We start from the raw sequence: 15,961 nt of genomic DNA, 5'->3' as shown, positions 1-15,961 counted from the left end.
TTGTGGACCATACAGGCTCTGTTGTAACAACCTGACGCTGCCTTTGTAGCTGTGACATGAGCCCAACGGTGACAGGGCGTGACTGTGTCCTAATAGAACTTCATTTACAAGAACAGGCAGGGAGGTGGACCTGGCCCACCCGTCGTTGACCTTGGTCTATGCAAAAGCACACATGGGCACCTTGCAAACCTTGGAGATCTCTGAGACAAAGAGAAGAGACTGGGAGTCTGTGAGTGGCAGAGACGGTGCTATATGTTGACCACATCTCGTGTCCGTCCGCCAGGAGGACCACATTTCCCAGCCTCCTTTGCAGTCAAATGGCCCCTTGTGACGAGTTCTAGCCCGTGAACCATGTGTCCACCATGTTCAGACCTGGCCCATAAAACATCCTGCCTACTGCTCCACGTTCTCTTCCTCCACCTGCCTACTGGGTGCAGGTGATCCAGTGCAGGACTTGAGGGCCCTGGGAGCTGGCAGAGCCACTTGCTGGAGGGAGCTTGGGTCCCTGGAGAACTGCGTGGAGCAGAGTCCTCCCCATCCCCACCATCGATGCATATTGGACTGGGAAGGAGTGTAAAATAAACCTGTGTGGCTTGTCAATCGAGGTACTGATAGTTGGGGCCATTAGCCTGTTCTCTCTAGTATTACCACATTTGGGCTCAGATACGGGTAAAGGAAAGACACTGAAAAATAACGGCTCAGAGCCGTTCTCTCCAGGCCAAACAGCCTCCTGTCGGGAGGACCTGTAGTGTTTGATGGGAGAGAAGGGGGATCAGGAGGTTTTGGTGCTCACGTTCTCTTGGAAAGTATGTGTATAGGAAGTGGTCCTACAGTTTGGGTCTGAGAATCTGGGGCCTTGAAGAGAGAGCCACTGGGAGGTAGGATGGGGGGCATGGCAGAAATGAGGAGACCAGAGATGAGTGGCTTTTTAAAAAATCAAATATGATCCACACTAAGCCGTGTACCCCGGCTGTGGCCAGTGCCTTCGTTGCATTGGTTTGTCTCTGCTGGTTCACGTGGGTTTCTTGGAGCTAGCCCAGGACTTCTCCATTCTCACGTTGCTTCTCTTCTCTCTCTTTATGGGTGCGTAAAGTAAACTTTGATAGCCGCTAAAATAAATCAACACCAAAACTTCAGTGGCTTAGCAAAATCACTGTTTATTTCTAGGCCACATCTATCTCAATCCAATGGGAGTTGGTGAGTGATGGGCTCTGCTCCACACGGTTCCTCAGGGATCCAGGTCTCCTGCACCTGGAGGCTCCCCTCCTCTTGGCCCTCATCACCCTGTCCTTTCAGCTGAGAAATGAAAAAAGGTAGAGTGGAGGAGGATTGCATGGGAAGGTTTTAAAGCCAGCCCTGGTAGTGGTGTGCATCATGTCAGCCCAGATTCCATCACTCAGGACTCAGTTACATGACTGCAAGGGAGACTGGGAAATGTAGCCCAACCTATGAGCCCGGTAGGGAAATAAAACAGGATTGGTGGACCCAGAGCAATCTTTGTCTTAATGGGAAAACGCTTTGAGCTCCCAACAACCAACTTTACATTAAATATTTGGAACCAACCTATTCTTGAACTGAGACCTTGCCAGTGCTTTTTATATCTGTAAGCCTTTATTATGCCTTATTTTCTGGAAGGGCCACAGACAGAGTCCAATACCAAAGAGAGAATAAGATTTCTTATAGCTGATTGTGGTGCTACAGGAAGCTGACGGGGGAGCAAAGCATTTATTACTTTCCCTTCAAGGGGGGCGGTGGAGGGTTGGGGGTTATCTTTTGGTCTAGAAGCCCCCCACCCACCCCCAGCCCTGCTCCTCTGGTCTCTCTTCTTTCTCTGCCCCTCTGCCTTTCTCTGTAAGTCCTGGCCTTCCCAACATCAGGGCTCTGGCCACCGTCATTCCCAGCTTTATGTGGGAAGGACCTGAGTGTGTCCTGGCATAGACGCTCCAGCCCTCCCAGCAGATTCTGCAGAGAAGCACAGGCACAAAAGAGACAGATCCTCCTCTTGCTAATTTGAACAGTCTCTCATAACCCAATTTTGATGTGCTAAAAAAAAACTAGAAAAACTCTCAACTACAGGAGGGAGGGGGAGGAAGAAGATGGTGATAGGGACAGAAAATCCCAACTTGCTGCGTAACATGACCATGTTATATGTGACCTCTGGGCACATGCAGTTAAAAGGGCCTAAAACAAATGATTTTCTGAGAGGCAGCTTCCATTGGACCAATATACTCATTTCTTTCCGGGGGGTGCAGAGCGGGGGGTGGGCTACACCTTGAATATATTCGGGACCCTGGCACCTGAGGGAGTTCAGGTGCTTTCCAAAGCATCTCAGGGGAAAGGAAGGTTGTGTGAAAGGTGATATAGCAAAGAACTGGTCTGGTCCCTGCACTTTCATGGTGCTGCCTTTAACAAGCACACTCAGGAATCCACATTCATGAGTACACGAAGGGCAGACACAGCCCTTCTCTTTATAAACATCAGGCCACCTCTGGTGGGAAATCTTAGCCCATCCTCTCACTCATCCCCAATTGAAATGTCTCCCTTTCTTTGATCTCTTAGCGTTTGTGTGTGGATCTGATGTAGTTCCTGCCAAAAGGCATAGCTGTAATTTTGGAACCCTCAAGGGCAGGGCCACAGTCCTCTTTATATTCCCAGAAGCAGGCCTGGATCTAGCATGGAGCAGGCATGTGATACTGTGCCCTGAATGATGATTGAGTCTGGCTGCCAGTGCCTCGCTGAGTTTGGGTCCATTTCGGTCACCCCAACTGAGGCCTAAACTGTTACCATCACCTAGACCTAAGGTTATAGGGTATTTTGCCCCTAAATAGAATTGAATGGACCAGCATGGAAGATTCCTGATTTGATCAGGGAGTCAGTCACTCAAAGCGATGTGGAATAATGGATTCGTTGTAGGGATTGCACTGTATGTAGCTGTTGGAGCCGTGAAGAAGACGTTGGAACTGCCTCTGCATATCTGGTGTTTGGGCAGCAGGGCTGGTAGTTGGGGAGAGAAGCTGGATGTGAAGGAGCCAGAGCAAAGGCAAACTGGAACCTACAGAGACAGACTGGAACCCGTGAAGGCAAATGGACCCCACAGGGACTAACTGGAACCTGTATCTGCCTCTCACATCTCCGTGTTGGCAGTGCAGGTGACTTGCAGCAGAAACTGGCATCCTTTGCTGTGGACCTGCATGTATGTCTGCCCCAGGATGTGGAGAAGCTGAAGGAGAAGGTCCAAGTGGGAGCTAGGGGTGCTGAGGCCCAGCTGCTGCACACCCCCCATCAGTGAGGTTGACCAGAAGACCAGTCACAGTGTGTGTGTGTGTGTGTGTGTGTGTGTGTGTGTGTGTGCGCGCGCGCGCACGCGCGTGCGTGCATTTGTACTAAAGCAGAGCTCTGACCTTCAGAGCACGACGGCCGCTGTTTCTCCCCTGACTCCCAGATCCCTTTCAAACTTCTCTTGTAGCAGATCCTAACCCAGAATCATACAGGGAAGGGAGTGCTGGTAAATGTCCTAACAGCTTCGCCAAGTTGACACAGTGTAAGACCAAAGATTCCATCTCTCAGCTGCGTTATTAACACTCATTGTAGCTTTGGATGTTTGTGCCAAAGTAATTTATGGCAGGACTCTTTGGAAAGAGCCTTTTAAGTTAAACCCACTGAAGTTTTGACTGACAGGAAAAAATAAAGTAACTTGGCCTTTCATGCCAACACTTTGTGGCCAGTGATTTCTGTTATTTATTTTTGTTGGAGAAAAGATAAGGAGAAAGAGGAGGACAAAGATTGGAGTAGAAATAAAGATTTCTTTTGAATCTTGAATTGGGTTAGAAAAGCTTACTTCCCATTCTGAGTGTGGTGGAAGATTGCCTTTCTATGAGGAGAAATCTAGGTAGCTTTAGACCAGTGGTTAAATATTCAAATGCCTGCACAGTGAGTGGGGTGGGCTGGTGGCAATGGTGGCTGACAGAGAGGGCATCCCTGCTGGAGCCAAGAGTTGCTAAAGAAATGGGAATTAGAAAATGATCAAAAGAAGCTGGAAAACCAATTTTTTAAAATGTGAAATCTCAAATTAATGGTCATTTTTGTAACTATTCTTGGTGTGCTTGAAAAAAGTATATATTCTAGTTATTTTGAATATAGGGCTCTACATGTGTCCATAAAGTCCAATTTGCTGATTATGATGTTTGAATTGTGTATATCTTTCCTGAATTTTTTGTTTATTCTATCAGTTACTGAGAGAGGTACGTTTCAGTTTCCTGTAAGATGAAGATTTGTCCATTTCACCATTTAGATCTTAGAGATTTTTTTCTTATATTTATATTTTAAGCCTATGTTATTAGCTGCATAGAACTTTAGAACTGTTATGTCTTTCTGAACCTTTTTGTCATTTGAACTATCTCTATCTCCAATTATACTTTTAACCTTAAAGTCTACTTTTTCCCCACAGCTTTACTGCGGTATAATTAACAAATAAACCTTAAGGTCTATTTTTATGATAATAGATTCCTCCTTCCTCTGGGTTACTGTTTGCATGGTATATCTTTTTGCATCTTTTTACTTGTCACCTCTTTTTGGAGTTGTCTTATCTTCTTATGCTTGGTTCTTTTTGTTAGTGTGCTGGACACACATGAAAAAATAATTCGAGGGTGAGGAAGATGCAGTCTTCCAAGCTTCAAAGAGAAATTTTCTTTTCTTCTGCCAGGTGTCTGGGGATACTCAATTTCTGATATTGTGGTGATTCCGAGCGGAGTTGCAAGTCACTAAGAGCTACCCCTTGGATCCCAACCCAGAGCCAGAGGGCTTCTAAGGGCCTTTTGCTCTTGCTAACTTCGAGCCCAGTCACCCTCGTCCTGTAATATTGAAAAAGGAGCTGCTCAACCTCACACTGCTCCTTCTAGAACAAGCAGAAGCCCCAGGGAGAAAGGTTTCCCAAATGCTGGTTCAACTCCTTGGATGCCATCCTACCCTACACTCTGGCCCAGCAATTACTTACTTGTTCATTAGTTTCCTGATTATTCTTGAGCATACTTTTGAAAATATTTTGTCCACCATATCTAGCTGTCCTTAGTGGAAGAGTTGATCTAAATATCCTAGTCTTCCTTTACCAGAAGCAGAAGGTCCTTGTTTTTTTATAGAAAACATTCCTTTCTCTAGCATAGTTTACCAGCATTTTCTTTATAATGCAATTTTTGAGATGCTTTCAAAGCTGATCGTTATGGAGCACTGAAATTTTACTTCCTAATTTTAGTTTGATAGAATACGTAGTGTAGTTCTGGATCTTGATGTAGATGTTAAAACACGGAGGAGTGATTGTGTGAAAGTCAGAAATATTATGTTACGGGGAACTTTCATTTTTAATCATATATTTTATTTTAATCTCGTTTGTTTTTACAAAGCTTCTGAGGTACCGCATATGATAGTAGACACTTGAAATAGCATTAAATTAGGCTTTTATTATCTAGAATATGTTAATGAATAAAGGTTTTAACGAAAATGATTAAGTATCTGATGAAAGAACAGGAGCTCTGGCTTCTGACTAGGGAAAGTCTCCCCTAGTCAGTGAGAAGGCTCTGGGTCCTGCAGTGCTGGGCGGTTAATGGTGTAGGGCTCCCCCTGTGAGGACCTGGTGGAGAATGGGGCCGCCCACTGGGCCCTGGATTCCAGCCAGACGGGCTTGCTGGGCTCGACAGCGACTGTCACCCAGGCGGCCGGGGATCCAAGTGTGAAGCCAGCAAGGCGACACTTCAAAAGCAGCTCCTTCCACTGTCACCCTGGGACTTACTGAGTGAAACACACATGTAGGACATCTGGTTTCTGTGTTCTTCTTTCTTCAGAGCAGTGAAAATGGTGCTTTTGTCTGAGAAAGGAAGAGAGGAAAAGCCAGATGTGAGCTCAGTGTTTGAGAAACTGTTTGTGTTTCTGCATCTGCTGAATTTGCTCCAGTAATATTTACTGCTTTGTGATTTCTCCTTTCAAAGGAATATATGAGTTAGGCAGTTTCAGTTCAATGCGCTCCTCTAGCTGAGGACCCTTCCGTGAACTACACACATATTTTATTCATCTGCTTCCTGGATTTCTCCACTTAGATGTTAGCCCCCTCAGACTCAGCCTGTCCCCTGCCCAAATCATAACATTTCCCTAAATCGGATCCTCTTAGAACATTTCTTCTCTCTTTCCAGGAGATGAAAAAGCCCAACTACCTGACACAAAATTTTCCCCCTTATATAAGGGCTCCCTGCTCTCAGACGGTGTGCACTGTAGAAGTGGTTTGAACATAACAATAAAAATGCTCACACTCTGTGTATGAAACTATTTAGCCAAGTCAGAGGGAAATCTGCACAAAGCCCCACTTTTTAAAAACACACATTGTTAACGCGCAGAAGTCATTCATCTCATACTTCAATACAATTTATTTAAAAACCAGGTCACCCTCTTCCTCATTCCTCTCTGCCCTTTGTAATATTTGCCCCTGCAACATACTCTGGGGGCTCGGCTGTGCCACTCTCTCCACCAGCCGTCCTTGTGATGACTCGTGACTAAAGAACACATCCTTGTCAGGCCATTCTTGATCAGAGTAACACAAAGGGCTCCTCTGACTACAGAGCCTTCCCAGATAGATGGAGACTAAAGTGACAACCAAATGCAGTATGTGAGCCTAGATTGGGCAGATAAAGGACCTTTATGGGACCACTGTCAAACTTTGGATAGGTCTGAGGAGTAGACTGCAATATTGTGTCAGTGTTAGTTTCCTGATTTTGATCTTTATATATGATTATATATGTCTGTTTTTTAAAAAAATTTTATTTATTTTTGGCTGCGTTGGGTCTTCGTTGCTGTGCGCAGGCTTTCTCTAGTTGCGGCGAGCAGGGGCTACTCTTCCCTGCAGTGCGCGGGCTTCTCACTGCCATGGCTTCTCTTGTTGCAGAGCACGGACGGGCTCTAGGCGCATGGGCTCAGTAGTTGTGGCACGCGGGCTCAGTAGTTGTGGTGCACGGGCTTAGTTGCTCTGCAGCATGTGGGATCTTCCTGGACCAGGGCTCGAACCCGTGTCTCCTGCATTGGCAGGCGGATTCTTAACCAATGCGCCACCAGGGAAGTTCTGTATGTCTGTTTTTAGGAAATAACACTGAAGTCTTTAGAGATAAAGAGGCATTGTGTCTGCAGTTTCCCTTCAAATATTTCCAGAGAAATATATATGTGTGAGTTATGTGTGCAGGTATGGGTGTGTGTCTGAACACATGTGGAGGGAGTGGGGAGAATGATAAAGCAAGGTAGGAAATTATGAACCTTTGGGCAATCTGGAAAGGCAGAGATGAACTCTTTGTACCATGTTCCCCACCTTTTCCCAGGTCTTACATTATTTCAAAATAAGAGGTTTAAAAAAATTGATCCAGACAGGTGGGAGAGCTAACCAGGAGGAGCCAAAGACGGACAGGAGACCTCTGGACTTGGAATCCTTCCGGCCGCCTGAAGTCTAGTCTGTTCCAAACCAAAGTCCCAATTGTTGGGCTCTTTAAGGAGCCTCTGTTCTCCTCTTCTTTCAAGCAAGATTCCGCCCAAATCCCCTCGCTGGTCTGAACAGACAATATGTTTTTCTCACCTGGCTGAATTCCCCTGGTTACCTGAAATCCCAGGTCTATGTCTTTTCCCCAAATTCCACTTCTCCCCCAAGAAGCCTATGTAGAAGCCTGTATTCCTCTCTAATATCTCACTGGGATCCACTTTTTCTATCTACTGGAAGAGCCAAACACTGGGTTTATCCATTGCAACATGTATCAGTCAGGATAGAGTGGGTTATGCTGCAGTAACAAACTTCCCCCAAAGTGCAGCTTACTTAATAAAAGTTGACTTCTCACTCATGCTCCATATGCAGTATGGTGTGTTAGCTCATTATTGTTGCTCAGGAAGCCTGGCTGATGGAGGCTCCGTCTTATCCCATGATAATCACCACAGTAGACAAAAGGCAATGTGGTGAATTACTCACTGGTTCTTTAAAGTTTCTTCCTAAAAGAGACAGACGTTGCTTCCACTTATGTTTCCTTCACCACAGAGTACAGTACTTCATTGCCTTTGTGAGGAGGAGAGGTAGAAATATTTGCAACATCGCTGATGATTCTCACAGGGCTACCTCTCAGCAGGTAAGCTGAATTTAACAGTTACGTGTAGGAAAGCAACACAAGAGGCCTGCCCCCAAAAAACAAAGATGCTGACTGCGCCAGGGTCAGAGTGGTTAAGACCAATTGGCCAAGAGTCACCAGAGCCTTTCCTCCACTAGGGAGGCTTTCCTATCTCCCAGCTCCTCTGTGTTCCCACCATGCCCGGCACAGGCTTCCGTCATCCTGCTCTAGTGTTCTTTCACTGTTATTTCCCCGTGGTTATCCATCTGTTAGAGAGATACAGTTTTATGTGCACCACAGATGTTTATTGGGCACCTGCATCCATAGAGGGCACCTGTTATTTGCCAGGCACTGCACGAGGTTCTGGGATGTAAGGATAAGTAAGACATTGGCTCTGCCCTTGTGGCATTTCCTGACTTGTCACGAAGATGGGAAAACAGATAATTTAGAGCTATGCCCAGGTCAGCGCCCTCACCACGCCTGGTGTGGCCAAATGGGGTATCCTGGGAAGCTCTGTCATCCCCATCCTCCAGTGGAGACCATCTGACCATATTTGGGAGGTGGGAGAGTGGCAAGAGGAGGGGAGGAAGTGGGAGACAGCCTTCTTGCTCCATTGAGACACTGTCTATGTTCTCCATTTATTGTTCTCTCTGGCTAACAATAGGGCACATGACACAAAATGTGCCACTGGGCAGGATTAGAAATCCTGGTTTAAGGGCTGTCACTGTGTCCTGTTTTGGCAAACAAGAAATATTTATTAGGCATCTATTGCAATAATAAGGCGAGTTCTGCTTACATTTGTGTGATACTTTATAAATCAGGTTCCCATTGAAAATCACTGGCTCCTCTTACAAATGACGATGCTGAGGCAGGGAACCTATTGGGTTCCTTAAAAGTCCCAACAGAATTACTTAGAATTCAGGGTCCTGATTCCCCGCCCAGGCACTTGCCACTAACCCAGCCTGCCTAGACCTTGTTTGAGACCCTGCCAAGATCCTCTACCTGCCTGAGGATCCCACAGTCTAGGGGAAGAGTTTGTACTCCCTCTTGATGGATGTAGGGCAAAGTTGTGTTGATTGAATCACAGCCCTTGGTTTTTCCCTGAGTCAAGTGAATCTATAAGAGCTCCCTTTCCTCCAACCTCCTGTTGGGTTTCATGATGAGAAATGCAAGATAAGAGTGTGACTTTTCAAGGGGTGCAGGAGATCAGAGCTGCCAAAGGATGCTTTGCTGACTCACAGCTGCCAGTGCATGATGTAATTGCTGTGAGATACAGCAAGATGGCAGAGGGAAGACGAGGCCGGGCTCCTGTCTCCCTCAGCAGGATTCTCTTGTTTGCTGCAACTTGCAGCCAGGGATGGGATGCTGAGTCTCTGGGGCCAACACAGGGATGTGTTGCGGATACAGGCCAGTCTTATCATTTCTATTTGCTAAGGTTTGGAAAGATTTCTGGCCTCTGGCTTGCCTTCTGTTGATGAGATAATATATGTAGAGCCCTGAGCATATAGTAAGTGGGTAATAAATGATAACTTCTATAACAGTAATAATTACAGCAATAATGATCTTAACAGTTACTGGAATAATAAAGCAGTAGTATTAGAGCAATAATAATTTAGTGATGGAATAGTAAACATGATATTAGAGCAGTCAGTGTCACGGTGTGAGGGTTGTGCTGGGTGTGGTCCACCCAGTGGGAAAGAGTTTTATTAGTGATGCTGATAATAAAAAGCAGACTGTATGAGAACTCTCTGTACTTTCCTCTCTGTTTTGCTCTAACTTAAAACTGCTCTAAAAAGTAAAGTCTATTAAAACATCTTTTAAAAAATAAAGGGAAGAGAAAGAAAGCCGACTGGTGATTGTTGGTGGTGTTATTTTTCAATGCTCTGAAGACCACGCACGCCTTTATTTCCTGCACTGGGCTGGACCTGCTTACCCCACCCTTGGTATGCCACTAACAATAATGTTACTTTTAAATTGTTCCATTGGCTATGCACGTATTCAAATGAGTTGCATGTTAATGAGGAAGTAATGTTTGTTAGTACGATGATAATCAGTGATGATCAGTTGTTCCCGTGTTTCTCTGTTCACAACTGGGTGTTGAATGCCGGTGAGACTGGCCCCCGGGGTACTGCTGGGACCGAAGGCCACAGGTCTTGGGCCTTCTCTGGCGCTCTCCACTGAGTTAAGCAGCCACATCATCTCCACCCAGTGAGGCTGCAACTGAGTGGCTTGTCTGTGAGCAGCTCTTCTAGAGACCACCCACCACACCCTAGCATCTAGGGACATCTTCCCTAATCCACGGACCAGGGCAAGTCTAGTCCCCAAGTCATCAGTGTGTTGGCTTCCTTTCCTTTGCCTAATGAAAGGTTCTCTTTTCCTTTGAGCAGGAAAATGCCCAGCTGATCAGAGAAGTGGACGTAGACAAGGTCTCCGCTCTCTCCAGGGACCAGGTGGAGGCCATCAAGCAGCTCTGGCAGGACCCGGGAATCCAGGAATGTTATGACAGGAGGAGGGAATACCAGCTGTCAGACTCTGCCAGATAGTGAGTACAGAGCCCCAGGCTGTGGCCACCCAGGGTGCTTTCAGGCAAGCATGGCCACACTACCTCCCTTCTGCTCGTCTGTATCCCACTCTTAATTTCGGGTGCCTCTCTTCCCGCCTCCTGAAATCTTCAGTCCCCCTGTGGAGCCCCAGATAGCTCTCCCTGCCCATATGTACCTTTCCTCGTCAAGTTCTAAGCCTCTGTCCTTTTCAGTGAGAGGGTAAGTCAAATGTGGGCTTCCCTTGGTGGGACTGATCTCATTTGGGGTGCTGAAACTATCTGATTTAAACCAGGACTACAACTGCTTTTGGCTTCTACTTCCCCCTCTCCATATCCCTCTGCCTTCTGGGTTCCTGATCAGTAGACAGCAGGTCCAATTGCCCTAAAATCTAAAATCAGAGTTTGGAAACGCAGTGCAATACACACGTCAGTGGCTGATCTGGTGCTGCCCTCTAGTGGGCGAGATAGGCTCTGCGGGCCCAGCCATGGAGAAAGCTCAGTCCGGGAGCCCTTTGTTTGCCTACACATTATATTTGGGATCCATAAGGCTCTAGTTTTAAATCAGTAATCCATTAAGATAAAAAGAAATAAGTGTTCTGCATGCACACTCTCCGACGGAGATCACAGGGTTTGATTTTATTAAGAATTTCCCAAGGCAGTGCCTCCATCAGCCAGATCACTGGGCAGATAGTTGTCATGGTCCTTCTTGAAGGGGTGAGGATTCCTGCTTCTGCAACTCAGCTCCTTCCCTCTTGCCCTGTGTCATTTCCACCCTCTGAAGGCCCTGGAATCCTTTCCCCAGACCCATCCCCTTCTCTTCAGGTGCTGTCATTGCCCTCCAAGCTGGTGTGGGTGGGTAATTCACCCATCATCTGGACAAGCCAGCGGGCAGGAAAGGAAACCAGAATCTTGCCTCCTCAGTTTCACTAGCCTCCCTTTGGCATTTGTCCCAGGCTGAGTGTTGAATGACATTAATCCAGGTTAGCACAACCAAATCTGAGTACAGGAACATTTAGGTCCAACACAGCAGCAAAGCAGGAAAAGGAAGTAAAATAAGCCCTGGTACGTGGTTGGATCAGCATAGAAGACAGCTCGCAGGAAGGAAGGCCGTGTCCCCAGGAGGAGGGCAGACTGCCTCTGACAGCTGGGGAGCCGGGGACAGTTCCAACTCAGCCAAGGCATCCCTGGCCCTTCCCTGGGACAGCCTGTGTCATTTGCTTCTGTGAAGGCCCTGGGGAGTGGCTGGGGCTCTTGATGTAGATCAACTTGGAAAAGAGCCACTGGGCCTGCTGTAGAACTCAGTGGAGCCCTGAAAACTGGGGCAAGTCCGCTGAGAAGAATGTGGGGAGTAGCTAGGGTGGTGGACAGAGCTGCAACAGAGAAAACGGCACTCACAGACCCGGACAGTGCCCTGCCTTTGGAACTGGCGAGACCCCAGGCACTTGGGCACTTCCTTGGTCCAGGTCAGTGGTTGTCATCCACTCTGCTGGTACTGTCTGCTTATTTGGACAGGCATTCATTTCACAAAAATGTGATGTGTGTCTCCTGTGTGCCAGGCACTGAGGTAAGGGCTACGGGTACAACTGGTGCTCTCTGCCCTGAAGGAACAAACAGTCTGGTGGAACGAGACAGGTGTAAATCAAAATATCACAAACGGAAGTGCATGACAATAAGCCCTGGGGCCGTGCATGGGGGTGTGGGTCACAGAATGCTGACCCGGTGGTTTGCTTCCTGCGCTGAGGGCTGCACAGGAATAGGGTCTGCCTGTTACCTCTTGGCTCCCCTTCATGCCACATGTTCAGCGCCAGCAGACCTAGGTGAGCTCTGCCTGTAAGGGGGTAGGTGGGGGGGGGGGGCTTGGGGGGGAGAAGGCGGGGCCACCTCTGTTTGCAGGGGGCTCCAAGTCACCAATGCCATCATTGGCCAGGGCCTCAGCTATTTACGCAAAAGTGCCTCTTTAAAAGGCCTTAAGATTAAAAAAAAGTAGTGTCCTCTTGTTTTACCACAGAAAAAGTGACATGTCTTAAGCTTAGGGCTTTAATATTTGGCCAAAAATAATCCAAGACAAGTTTTGGGTTATTTTAGGTGTTCAGTTTCCCAGTGTAACAAGGAACTTTTTCTCATTTTGAGAGGACTTCCCATTGGACTAACTCATTGAGCCAAGTGTCCAAGAACAGCATCTACATTCTGTAATGTTCTTGGATGAGGGCGTGTGGGAGGGAGAAGGACCTTTGGAGAGAGGAGGACACGTGAGATGTCAGAGGGCCTGTTCCAACCTCCTCCTCCTGTGGCCCCACTGGCTCCCTCACTGGCCAGAGTGATGGAGCTGAGAACCAGAAGGAAGAGAGGCGAGATCTGCAGATTCCCCAGAAGGCTCACGAAGGCTTCTGATCCATATTCTCTCCACACAGTTGTAGGAGGGCTGGAGTGTTGGCTCTCACGAAAGTCACTGGTGAATCTGAGTAGGGTCACTGTGAGTTGGGGTGACTTCCCTGGAGGGGCATTTCTCCCTTCTCAGCATCTTGTTCTCTAACATCAGTTACCTGACTGACATTGACCGGATCGCCATGCCATCGTTCGTGCCAACGCAGCAAGACGTGCTTCGTGTCCGAGTGCCCACAACCGGCATCATTGAGTACCCATTTGATTTGGAAAACATCATCTTTCGGTAAGTCTGTCACCCCGACATAGTCCGTTAAGAATCTGTCCAGGCTTGGAAGTCCCCAAATGGAGTCTTAAATGTGTTACTGCTAAAAGGGCTTCCATCTCTTAGGGCAATATTGGCCCTCTCCATCACAGGGTATTTAGAATTGTGGTTGGTCTTAAGTCCTACAGTGGAGAGAAAACCACCTTTCTATTCCCCTTAGAGAAGAAGAGACTCCCTACTGATGTCTGGAATGATTCTTACGTGTAAAACACACACACATACACAGACACACACACACACACAGAGGTGTGTATTTCTGTAACCCACAGATTGAAGATACTGTTGAATATTTCTCTTCCCTTCTATTCTCTTCTCCAAGATTTATCACTGCAGATTTCAAAGGACTTTTATATCTGTTAGTTCCCTTGCTCCTCCTAGTAATTGTTACACACGCTTGTCTAGTTGAGACAGCATAAGTACAGTCGGGCCGTGTCCAGGACCTGTCTATACCCCAACTGCATCTCAGTGCTTCTGGAGCACTGTCATGTCGGGGGAGCCCTCTGATCGAGCCCCTTGATATTCTGCATCTCTGCAAGCACATGCCCTATGCCTGTGTGCCCATAAATTTATCCAAACCTTTTCAGAATCAACTGCTGCTTGCAACTTCCAGAACCTGAATCTGGTCCACAGATGTATTCTCTTTAGCCCACTTGACATTTAAAAAAAATTTTGAGCCAATATTTATAAAGATTGGGCTATTTTGCTTAAAACACTTGCTATCTCTTGGTAAGTTGGGGGATAGTTTCTCTTGAAAAGCTGGAGGATCTGGTCCAATAGCGAGCCTGCGTCTTTGTCCAGGTACAGTTGCTGCAGTGGTGTAGCAGCCATCCCTTTAGACAGGGCCCAGCACTCTTGAAGTACATGCTTTTCTACTCTAGAGAGGCCCCTTGGACTCATTTCCATAAGCTGGTGGCATCCAGCTAATGCAGAAAGGATTTGTAGATTAACTGGAGGAGCCAGTGAAACAAGAAGGGCGAGGGCTGGAAGGAAGCCTAGTGGTCCTGAAGCCTGCCTGCCTGCCTGCCTTTCTACTCTTTTGTGTCTGGTGTCCTGGCACCCTCTGGTGGTTAGGGCAATGCCCAAGTGGATGCTTGAGCTTTCTGCCTGGACTATTGCAGCAGCTTCCTAACCAGTGTCTCCAAGCAGGCTCCACCTGAGTGACCTCGGCACGCATCTTTAGTAACTTCACTTACATTCTGTGCCTCCTCTGCTAGGAAACATCCAGTGGTTCCTCATAGCCTAAAGCAGCAGTGCTCAAACATTTTAATCGTAGGATCCCTTTTTATTCTTAAAAATTATTGAGGACCCTAAAGAGTGTGAATTCCATGTCCTTTCCCCCAAAGAGTCACATGTTTCTGTTGAACAGGATGGTGGATGTTGGTGGCCAACGATCTGAAAGACGGAAATGGATTCACTGCTTTGAGAGTGTCACCTCCATTATTTTTTTGGTTGCTCTGAGTGAATACGACCAGGTCCTGGCTGAGTGTGACAATGAGGTATGCTGGGTGAGGAATTCAGTTAGCTGCGGAAGACAGAAACCTATTTCTGCAGTTTGCAAGAAGCCAGCCAGCTCTGGCATTAGACCCTATCCCTTAGGTTAAATCGCCTCGCTCTGCAAAGTGAAGTCTGTGGGCTAACAGCACAGGCGTCACCTGCGTGCTTGTTAGAAATGCACACCTTCTGAATCAACCCAGACCGAATAAATCAGGATCTTTAAGATCCCAGGTAATTTGAGAATCACTAACCTAGAATCCTGGTTCTTAAACTTAGGTGTACACTAAAATCCCCAAGGGACCTTAAAGAAAAACCTGGCAGCTGGGGCCAACCCCAGAGATTAATTTAATTGGTGCTGTGTGTGACCTGAGCTTGGGGATCTAATCTAATGCACTACAAAGGGTAGAGCCACTCAAAGCCATGGGTCTCAGCCTTGGCTGCATATTTAAAAAAAAAAAATCTTTAGGACCCTATAGTAGAGATTCCTATTTCCTGGTTTTGAGTTGGGGGTATCTTCACTAAGCCCCCTGGGGATGTTAATATACAGCCAAAGTTGAACAACACTATTTCTAATAAACTTCATCTGAGAACAGGCTTCCCAACCTCCATGGCCCATGGCACTCCCGAATTAGGTCCCTAGCTGAGCTGGCATGGGGAGTGGTTGCCATACGCTTGGAGCTGCCCTGGGCCTGCCTGGGATAGCATCTGCCCTTTGCTTCCCCTGGAAGGGACTTGCTCAGGGCAGCTGGGGCTGATCCACCCCAGTCAGGCATTCAGTGTCCTCTGCAGAGTTGCCATGACGCTGGCTGGGTGAACTCCATTAGCTGGATCTGCCTGGAAAGTGAGGAGAACCATCCCAGTCACTTCTTTGTGAGGTTGGGGGTATTTTCTGTGTGATAACCATTGTCTTTTCCCCTACCCTTTGCACAAGACCTCTTGACCTTTTACAATAGAAATATCTCTTGCTTGTAGGGCATGAAAGTAAATCAATAAAGAATTCTTTCCAGGATTAGGCAATAATTATGAACAGATTCTATCTGGTATTTCTTGGGAGCAGACATTTCTCTGAGGAGCACAGTTACATTAGCTTATTAGTGGAGG

General features: G+C 47.0%; 1 protein-coding gene across 1 annotated transcript in view; it reads left to right on the top strand.

The window, feature by feature from the left end:
* GNA14 (G protein subunit alpha 14) overlaps positions 1-15,961 on the top strand; it is a 209,704-nt gene that overhangs the window by 188,532 nt on the left and 5,211 nt on the right. The window contains exons 3-5 of the mRNA XM_082401496.1: positions 10,505-10,659; positions 13,199-13,327; positions 14,733-14,862. Of these exons, the coding sequence (XP_082257622.1) occupies positions 10,505-10,659; positions 13,199-13,327; positions 14,733-14,862 (414 nt within the window). The remainder of the gene's footprint in view (positions 1-10,504; positions 10,660-13,198; positions 13,328-14,732; positions 14,863-15,961) is intronic.

This window comes from Balaenoptera borealis, assembly GCF_965194805.1.
Source record: "Balaenoptera borealis genome assembly, chromosome: 8".
Taxonomy (NCBI): Eukaryota; Metazoa; Chordata; class Mammalia; order Artiodactyla; family Balaenopteridae; genus Balaenoptera; species Balaenoptera borealis.
This window is presented reverse-complemented; position numbering and strand designations above follow the sequence as displayed.